The following is a 10,328-nucleotide window of genomic DNA, read 5'->3' as shown; positions in this document are numbered from 1 at the left end:
TATTCTCTGTTTATTCCTCTAAATATTAGGGTTAATGTTAACAAATTATTTTAAATTAGGTAACCGTTAAATGTACTAGGTATTCGTATTAATGACATAATAGTATATCCATAAGTTATACACGTTTGCCAATTAAATTTAACGTAACATACTAAAAATTATGTGAATTTGTAGCATAACAATTATATATTAATGTAGGACATTTCAAAGTCATTAGAAGCTACATGTTCAATCTTCAATTATGTCAACATATTTTCTTTTCAACATCGTCAAGCTTCTGTACTGCTACATTTTGCTAATATATGGAGTTGACCACTACTTTGCCTGAGGATGACAATTCCTAGACCATAACAATGCTAGAGGTAGTAAAAGACAACGGTCTTTTAAATAAACCTGTTGTACATGCACAAACAATTTTACGTCAAAAGAACCTAAATGATTGCATAAATTTAAAAATAGGACTATCTTCAATGTACCTGAACAAAATGATTGTCATAGACATGACTGATACATATTATGCGATGCACATAAGAATTTGTTGGTTGTTGACTTCTAAGAGGACAGAACGTCATACTTTATTGTAGCGACAATGATACAAGGATTACATTATACCTTGATGCAATGACATATCCCACCTCGATTATATCCATCCACTTATCCACAGTAACCAGAATCAAACAAATATACACATCAAAGTTATTTAAAGTTAATTCTTAAAAAGCAAAACATATATTACATACCATGGATAACCCATCAACTAGGGACCTCCTTAATTCTTCAACTCTGTCTGTGCTACTGAAAAGCTTGATATAGTCATCTGACCATTTGCCAAGTTCTTTAAGCAAATGGTTGCGCACCAAGGACCAAGAATCTTCACCCATACCTAATACAGCGGCAATCGAGTGATATCCACATTTACCGTCAACTTTTACATCCACGATGTTGTCAATGAAATCATGTATAAATGACTGAAATTGATCCAACGTCGGTATGGTCCTTCTTGGAATCGACTGGTCAGAAGATGATGCACTACGCTTTACTAAAGAATTACTATTTTGCATAGAATGTAAAGCGTCAACATATTACCAGTAAGATGGATCATGCTTTGTTGACCTTTGGTTTCTGTTCATCAATTTCTTCTGTGCACCTTTAGTGTTGACCTTTTCTGGAGGAGGACACAGAGTTTTGATCAGGGTATGTAATTTCCCGAAATTTACTCTTTAGAGTTACTTTACCACAAACATCAAGTTCCTCAAATCGCTTAGATATGGTTTCCATCTCTTCCTTTATGGTCACTTGGGGCTCAGATAACTCTTGGTCTGAAAAACTTAGTCTACTCCAAAACATATAGATTGAATCTAGTGGTATGCTACCAAGAACATATTTAGATAGCTCACATGCACAAGGAAGACCGTGCGTAGTTCTCATGACACAACCACAAGAAGAAAGATTCTTGCTAGCATAACGTACACGCTCAAACTCAACAACAATCTGATTTAAAGCATACCTTGAAACCATGCCAAGAAGCCTCTTGTATAAGGTAATTTTAAAAACATGTCCAACCACGTGTGTACTTGTTTCAAATGATGCTTTAATTTCAGTGTGTTGCAGCGTGATCATGTTGTTCATGGCATCCCAAACACTACATAAGTCTTCAAGGCTATTCAATAATACTCTTTTTAAAGCCCAATGAGCATATTCAACCCTACATTTGAAATATACAAAAAACAATAAACAAATACAATAATTAAAATCTGTCAATTTATCAACCCTAATAGAAAAACCTTAACATTTTCATACCTGTTTGTTGTTGTATTTCCTAAGTGCATCACCTTATTCGTTCAGACTGTAACAAATTTTTTCTTGTGGGAAAATATCCATGTTTCGTTAACATAGTCAACAAACATTGGTCAAGGTAAGCAAGCAATTTCAAACTTCTTAATGCATTCATTGAACTGATGTTCCGAAGGACAATCAACCAGACTTCTCAGGCATCCATGACATACTCCCAAACATTTTTTTGACCAATTAGGGATTTACATTTTGCCTTGACATTCTTGTCGATGTGAAACTTGCACAATAAGTTTGTACACTCAGGGAATACAATTTTCATGGCATTCATCAATGCTAGGTCTCTATTAGTCACAATAACCCTAGGGAGGGCATCACGTCGTAGAAATATACCTCGAAATCGTTCTAAAGCTCATACCACATTATTAACATGTTCACCCTCCAGATATGCAAAACTAGCAGAGAATGTCATCCACATTGGTATCACACCAACAAAGTCAAGTACTGGGAGTCTGTACCTATTTGTTTTGTAGGTACTATCTATCCAAAACACCAAATTATAAGCATTGCATAACTTCACTGTATCAGGGTGACACCAAAAGATATCACATTCAAGAATATATTGATCCTTTAATCTATGTCAATGAAATATATTGATCTCGTTCAAGAAGCTTCATTAGATGTTGCATTTCAACATCACTTCCTCCAATGGAAGAACGGTATGCACTTCTTGCATTGTATACTTGTTTGATTGTTGTACAACTATTGGCATTGTGCTCCTTCAACGTTAGCAAAATGTTTCTTGGTTTCACCATTGACTTTGTCATATCAACAATAATTGTCTTTTCATCCTTAATCAATCGCCTAGCGTATGGATGTCCAACTAATGACTTTACCAATTCATGATTATGACTCTCACACATCAACTTCACCATCCAACCTTACCCTCCAACCAATGGTTTCTCATGAAGCTTGAAGGAACACCCACATTTCCTACTTCCAGTATCTCTTCTAACAAAATCTTTCTTCCTAAACCTATACTAACCACTCCTTTCACAACCAATTAACACAAATGAAGTTTTCCCTCTACTACCAGTGTTTATGTCAGATCTCATAATCACCGCCACAAATCCGTTTTCATGAGCAACTGATCGAACTTACTGCAAAACATCATCTCAGGTACCAAACACCTACAACGCAACCCAGACAATTTTAGTCTTCACAGGGACATTCATTTTATCAATTTAATAACAATAATGAACATTATTACCTGAGAAGTATTGAACGCATCCGAACAATCAACATGTTCATTCATACCACATTCTTGTTCATTTTGATCATCCATATCAACTTCTTCAGACATTATACTGTCATACATCCATTGATCTTCGTCCATCTTAACAACAAGTCAAAAATTTTCACATGACAAACATACAACACCTAACGCACTATACATATAATATCATACAAAACTCTACATAAACTTTTACTGGACATCATTTTATAAACACTACAATTCATAATCATATATATTAAAAACCAAAAATCCTATATCAATTACATACGAATTATTTCAAATACACATATAAACAAATAATTACATTTTACAAATTTACATACAAACATATTAATAATTAAAAAAAAATAAACTTTAAACAATTTTTAAAAAATTCCAAATCTATAACCCATACGGAGTTGATCCGTATGACTTATACGAATCAACTTGATCCGTATGGTTTATACAGATCAACTTGATCCGTATGGGTAATTTCAACATACGAATCAAGTTGATCCGTATTCGTAAGGTTTATACGGATCAACTTGATCTGTATGTTGAAATTACCCATACAAATCAAGTCACCCAACAACACCGTGTACCTGGTGTACCTTCGACGACGAACCAACTACCGCCGACCCGTAACACTTTCACCACCACTGAAGCGGCACCTCTCTCAACAATGAAAAACCAACACCAAAAGGAGAAAGCAAAGAAGAAAGTGAACCAAGCAAACTGTAAATGAAAAAAACCTTTAAACATAAACTTAAAAACAAAAAAGAAAGGCGCAGGGACATTTAGGGAATTAGCAATAATTGCTGGGTGCACAAGCAATAACGCTGGTGCACCTAGCATCACCCTAGTTTCTCCCATACCAAAGGACCCAGACAGCTCACAGATTTTGCTCAGAAATAGTCATTGAATTACAAGAAGATATTGAATAACACAAAAAACCATGAATACACAAGCAAGATCAAGTTTCATAGCCAAATGGAAATCACACTTATTTTACTCCATTGCATTATTATGCTTGAGAACATGACCATATTCTTATTCACTTCTTCACCTTTATTTCTTTGCTAATATAATATAATGCACAATTCTAGTAAAATTGAGCAATTAGCATGCCGGACAAAAAAAAAAAAAAAATCAGATCCACTAAGCTATAAATTAAATGTAGGAAAGACAAAAAAAAATAAAAAAACATTATCATCAATGTCTTGTTAGCTGCTCTTTGTTTCCATGAGGAATTGATGAAGCTTTCGTGTTAGACTGAGATGGTGGTTGCCCCCTATCAGTGTCACTGCCACTAGCTTTTGGCTGGGGCTTGTTAAGTTCATTGGCTTTAGAAAGGCCATGCAGATACCCTTTGTCCTGAGGTACAACTCGCTCCAAAAACCTGTGTATCATCTCATAACTAGTGAATGTAATAACTGCAGATGGAGTTGTTCTAAATAGATTGGTTGCGCAACCACGATAAAAGCCTGGAATGCCTTCCTTTTGAAACACCTTCTTAGTACAGTCAATAACCCCTGCATATTGAACCCCAATATTTTTGGCTTGGCCTTGCTCTTGCAGCCGGGATCGAATTACCTGAAAATATGAAATTTTAATAGTTAATGTTGGAAAATACAAAGTTGTCACTGAAACGGATCCTGCAGTTATATTAGGAGGTCATACATACTTCATGTGGATAAGTCATTACAGAGGCAAATACTTTTGAAATTGATGATGCAACGGCAACACTCCCAGGAGTTAGCTTGTCAACAGTTGTGTTGTCTGAAATATTAGAATTTTTCATTTGATGAACAACACATACGACAAAAACAGAAAAATTAACTTATTTCAAGGACTGCCGAATAAATTCATAATTCACTGTTAGCATTCATACCTTTTTCTGCAATGTATGACTTGATCTTTTCATATGCTGGAAATTGAATTGCAACATGACTTACACCAGCCAATGATGGAACAATGCCACTGTTTCACATTAACAAATCTCAATGTCACAACTAAATACACAGAAACAGACTCAAGCTATCAGGCAGTTCAGTTTATTATTTTTTCCCTTGAAAAATTGGTTTGATTCTGTGCGCCAGTTATGATATGAAGGCTGTTTTGCATCTCTATTTACTACTCAACTTGGCATCTCATATATAAACATGGGTGGGGATCAATTAATAAAGATGTATGATTTCATGCACTTACTCCACTTAACAACTTCAAATAGAAAATTATTCTCAATGATCTAACTGTTCAACTGTAACATCAATATATAGATCTTGCATACCAAATATTGAAAAATTTAAACAAGAATATACAAACATCTTTAGTGATTGATATTTTTGTTTTTGTTCAGAAGTATATAGGTACTATCGTACTAGACTTATTTTCTCATCTACATTTCATGCTGGGCAGTCTATTTCTTCAAGATTTATCTTACTCTAATGGATTAACATGTTATTCACAAGACTTAGCTTGCAGTCTTGCCAAATGCAGTTATTTCTTTGACAGATCTTGGTTAAGGAAATAGTTTATCAAAGTAGATCTTTTCCCTTTCTAAAAGGAAACGGATAGTAATGGTATATGCAAAAATATTAAATGGAACTTATAGTTAATTATGATTTCATAGTGCCTGCAAAAATAAAGGGATAAAAGAAATTTCTCTCTTCTATTAAATATTTTTTCCTCATTTGTTGTACAGACACACATTTATAAAAAAAAAAAAAGTGCTGTATTGTATATATCAACCTTTGGAAATTCCATAATGTATAGCCCAAATCACCAACCTTAATATTGAAACAACAAAACTGACCTATATAGGCCTCGTATGCCCTCCTCATGTGTAATCCTTGTCAAAGCAGAAAGAACACTCTTGTAAGGAACAACATCAGGCCTCATTCCTTGTGTCTAATGGTTATCAGGAAAAAATGAATTAATGTCGAATAAAGCAAAAACAAGAGCATGAGTCATTATCCATGAATAGATGAAATAAATAACTAATAATAGTAAACTTCATCAAAACTGAACAAGGGATAACCAAGGGATCCATACAAATGTATTCTAAACCTAATCTCATCAGAGATATAAATTTAAACATATAATCAGCATCTTTTCAATCTAACCAAATAGTTGGAACTTGGGATAGCAAATACATCAGAAATATCTAAGACTCTCAAAATTACATTGAAAGAAAAAACATGGCAGATGCATGGGCATGTATTAAAGATTGAGAAATATCTACATTGAGTAGAAACGAACAAGAATAATAAATGAGAAGATTGTAGACTCCTATTTTCACAAATATTTTACTAAGATTACAGACAAGAGAAGCACTAACTTACTTGAAGTCTTGTCTTAACAACCCACAATGGATTTGTAGAAATCGCTGTTGCTGCACCAGCACCAGCAGCGGCTATAATACTTCCAATAGTTGTGAGTTCGTTGCAACCATCTGTTACAGTTTTCCAATACATCATTAAAAATATAGACAATCATACAAATTTCAATTGCAGATCTGAAGAACCAAAATTGGGGGGAAAAATACTCTATCCGTCTCTAAATATAAGACTCTTTTAACTAATTCACACACACTCTTTAATAAAGTTGGTTAATTTAGTTAGTAGCATTAAATTTGTTAGCAATTTGTATTATTTCTCCTAAATTATCCTTCAAATTATTGGGACTCACATCTCTCTCTTTCTACTTAATTACTTTCTACCAAATTAATGTGTATTAGTTTTCTTCTCCAATCCATATAAGAGAGAATGAATTTATCTTACTAATTTATAGCATTCATTATAAAGTAATTAAGGGTATTTTGATCAAAAAATAATTAATGGGAAAGACAACTTGAAAAGAGTCTTATAAAAAGGGGGCAAACAAATTAAAAAAAGAGTATTATGACTCTTATATTTAGGGAAGGAGGTAGTACTTGACAAATAATAGTATTTTATTGCTGGTTCCTTAAGAGAAGAACTCATGTGTGTAAAAAGTACTCAACATTGAGATAAAATTTACCGCGTGAACGAAGTAGACCCTTTAGTTGCTCATAACTTGTGAAGTAAACCTACAATTGGAATAGACTTTATGTTATTTGAAAAGATATGAACTATGAAGAGAAACTATTACGAAAATTCAGTTAAACAGTAAAAGAAACATTATCCATCTTCTGATATAAAAATATGAATAATCAATGCCTTGAAAAAGGATCTTCATGGACAAAGTAGATGCCACTTGTCTGGGAGATTAATTTTTAAATGGTTTTCCATATGAATACAAAGGCATGTTTTGTGAAGGCAAAGAGGAAATTAGTTTAGATGATTGTTGCTTGTTATAGTACCTCTTCCAACCTCAAAAAATTTAACTTAGGGTATCATAAAAGTACTCTATGTCTGGAAATGCATCTATGATCAACAATAATTAAACACATACAGATTTATATCAACCAAGTAGACTTGAATATGACCTTACGAATCACTCCAAATAATTTTCTTTTGATAGAGATGCAAAATCTGGTTTATCCCCCTAGACTTAAACAGAAGTGGAGACCAAACATAACACTAGATTCTATTATAAAATGAAGCAAACAAGGAAAGTGAAAACATTTTTAAATGAGACCAAGAATTTTGTGAACTAGTCGTAATGATTAATGAACAATATATTAGCAAGTACCTTGGTGAAGACTGTACCCTAGAGAGGATTATATGACAAATAAGAATTGATGTGAAGATTATCATCAGTTATATTTCAAAACAGATGCAAAAAAAGGTTTATCATTAGGCCTAAACTACACAGAAGAGGAGACTGAACATAACACTAGATTCTATTATAAAATAAAGCAAACAAAGAAAGTGATAGCACCTGTTAAGGAATAAGGACTAAGGAGACCAAGAATTTTCCAAACTAGTGGTAATGAACAATCAGGTAGCTTGTAAAGACTGTATCCTAGAGAGGATTATAAGACAAATAAAAATTGATTTGAAGATAATCATCAGCTATTCATGAGACCCGTGTAACTCCAAATTTTGGGCTTATCAATTATGTTTCGTCTATGTTTATGTATAGTTTGTGCATATGACATGAGAAGATGGAAGGGAAATGAATGCTGAAACAAGGCAAAACAAAAGTAAATCCAAACCCTGCTTCACAGAGCCTTGCATCTTTAGTTGCAATAGACATTGATCAATGTAGTTAGAGTGGCAAAAGGAAAAGAAACTCACTGCCCAATTCGGAAGTAATGCCACTATTGTTGGTGAAAGGCCACGGTACATTCCCCTAAAACCTTCATTCCTTACTATATTTTGCAAGCTTGTTATAATGATACTGCCTAGGAGAACATCAAAAATTAGGTTCAAGAAACAATCAATCAACAATTGTAGGACAGAATTCATTCATACTACAATATATCATTAACAATTTGAATTGAACTAACATCACCCAGTTTCAACTACACGTTGATCACAGTCACAAAAACTAAACACTCAAAGGAGAAGTACTTCTTTTAAAAAAGTAAAGTAAATTCTTCTCAAAGGGACATCAACCTAACAAACTTATGTCAATTATCAATGATTGAAAACTTCTCAATCTTAACACATCAACATCAACCAGAGCATCGTTGAAGACCTATTAACTGTGTTTGGATTTGCCTCATATACCCAAGTTTTCTAATGAAATTGCATCAAATTGTGAGATGTGACCCAAAAGCTACAAATTGTAGCTTCTGACTGACGCACGTCTGATGGCATAAAACGTGGAACCAGACATACAATAGGTCAATGCTTCAAATTAGAGACCACACCAGAAGTCGAGGTTGCAACTTCTCAATTGCACCTCATGAAGTCATGATTGCAAACAGCATCGTCTCACATGTGACCCAACACAACCGTGACTACGATGCAAGCGCAATTCAAGACACAATCTAAAACCTTGCATTCAGCAATCAGCAAAAATGGGTACCTTTCTGCCCGTGAGGAAGGCCATGAACTTGTAGCCTAGTCTTGATCACATCCAATGGGCTCACAAATGTAGCCGCTATTGCCCCTGCACAATGCAATTCTCTAGTTAATCCACCAAAAGTGAATGGCAAACTCGAAATGCTAAAAACTCAGCAGAAAAGTGACCAAAACGTCAACTGGGAATCAAAAGTTACGAAATTGAAATATGCCCGTTAAAACTGAACCCGAAATTGAAAAAGGGTCGAAGCCAAAAAGAAAACAAGAAGGTAAATTACCAGCAGCGGCACCAGAAGCAGCGTTGCAAATTAAAGCCCTAATGTAGAGACTAGTACCAGAAGTTTGATCATTGCTACTCATATTAGAACCTTATAATGCAATTTATCAGAAATGAAGGCAAGTAGTTCCTCAGTTTGCAGAAGAAGAGAAGGAATTATTCTCACGGCAAATCTTTATGAACTTGTTTCTTTATATATCATTCCAATTCCAAGTGTATGGGATAAAAGAAAAAAAAAAAAAAAAAAAAGAGGGTTAACGTGAAGGAATGCGGCGAATTGGTCTAACGAAGGGGCTGTAACGTGTTCTATGGGAATGGGGGAAGTGAGAACCGAAATCAACGACCGGTCTGGTCTCAAGTGCTGGAAGTTGAAAGACAATGCGAATTTGTTGGGTTATTTCTATTCTTTTTCTCTCTCGTTGAGTCGTTTCTTCGTTCGGGGTCTTTGGGGTTGAATGAGAGCAGCAGATGCCAAAAAGGTGGGGAATTCTGAGTTGGGTTGCTCCTAACACTTGAACAAGCTCTGATCTCCCGAGGAGGGGAATGATTTTTTTTTTTTTTTTTTACCTTAACATTTTCTTTTCATTTATTTTATTTTTTTTATTTAATTTGATATTTTATCTTTTAAAAAGTTTATTTCAATTTTTTATGTTTTTCAAATGACTCACTTTGGTTATTTCGTTAGCAAGAAGTTGACTTTGTTACTAGTTTTAATATAATGTTAGTTACAACTACCACAAAATAATGATTTCTTGTGTGAACAAAAATAAAATTAAACCAACCTTTTTAAATGTGTACTAAATGATAATCATTTTAGTGTTTGCTTCTATGTAAATCTAATTAGTCTCTCCCTTCTTCTTGATGCAACTCAATCACTATCCACATCGTCATCATCACCATCACTCTTCACCACCACCAACTTTGTCGATCATCACTGTCACTTTTGGTGACTCTCTTCTATGTTTGCAAAATCTTCGAATCGTGTGAATCCCTCTCCAAATAGAAACATTGCCCTCAACAATTGTTGTTT

General features: G+C 34.1%; 2 protein-coding genes across 3 annotated transcripts; both read right to left on the bottom strand.

Moving 5' to 3' along the window:
- Positions 1 to 203: 203 nt before the first annotated feature.
- On the bottom strand, positions 204 to 2,970 carry LOC121174215 (uncharacterized). Its single transcript, XM_041012985.1, has 2 exons — positions 1,801 to 2,970; positions 204 to 1,705 (listed from the first exon to the last, which is right to left on the bottom strand). The coding sequence occupies exons 1-2, from the start codon at positions 1,827 to 1,829 to the stop codon at positions 1,150 to 1,152; spliced, it is 585 nt and encodes a 194-aa protein (XP_040868919.1). The 5' UTR covers positions 1,830 to 2,970; the 3' UTR covers positions 204 to 1,149.
- A 690-nt stretch (positions 2,971 to 3,660) lies between these two features.
- On the bottom strand, positions 3,661 to 10,128 carry LOC100797064 (nicotinamide adenine dinucleotide transporter 1, chloroplastic). 2 transcript variants are annotated; one of them, XM_003553812.5, is made up of 9 exons: positions 9,300 to 10,128; positions 9,026 to 9,109; positions 8,290 to 8,396; positions 7,088 to 7,136; positions 6,412 to 6,521; positions 5,883 to 5,977; positions 4,959 to 5,047; positions 4,752 to 4,846; positions 3,662 to 4,660 (listed from the first exon to the last, which is right to left on the bottom strand). In XM_003553812.5, the coding sequence occupies exons 1-9, from the start codon at positions 9,379 to 9,381 to the stop codon at positions 4,280 to 4,282; spliced, it is 1,092 nt and encodes a 363-aa protein (XP_003553860.1). In that variant the 5' UTR covers positions 9,382 to 10,128; the 3' UTR covers positions 3,662 to 4,279. The 2 variants fall into 2 exon arrangements, with proteins under 2 accessions (XP_006604086.1, XP_003553860.1); XM_006604023.4 differs by lacking the exon at positions 9,300 to 10,128 and having other exon boundaries at positions 3,661 to 4,660; positions 8,290 to 8,392; positions 9,026 to 9,110.
- Positions 10,129 to 10,328: the final 200 nt, after the last annotated feature.

Source organism: Glycine max, chromosome 19, assembly GCF_000004515.6.
Source record: "Glycine max cultivar Williams 82 chromosome 19, Glycine_max_v4.0, whole genome shotgun sequence".
In the NCBI taxonomy this organism is placed as follows: Eukaryota; Viridiplantae; Streptophyta; class Magnoliopsida; order Fabales; family Fabaceae; genus Glycine; species Glycine max.
The sequence above is the reverse complement of the archived record's forward strand: the minus strand, read 5'-3'. Positions and strand labels throughout refer to the sequence as shown.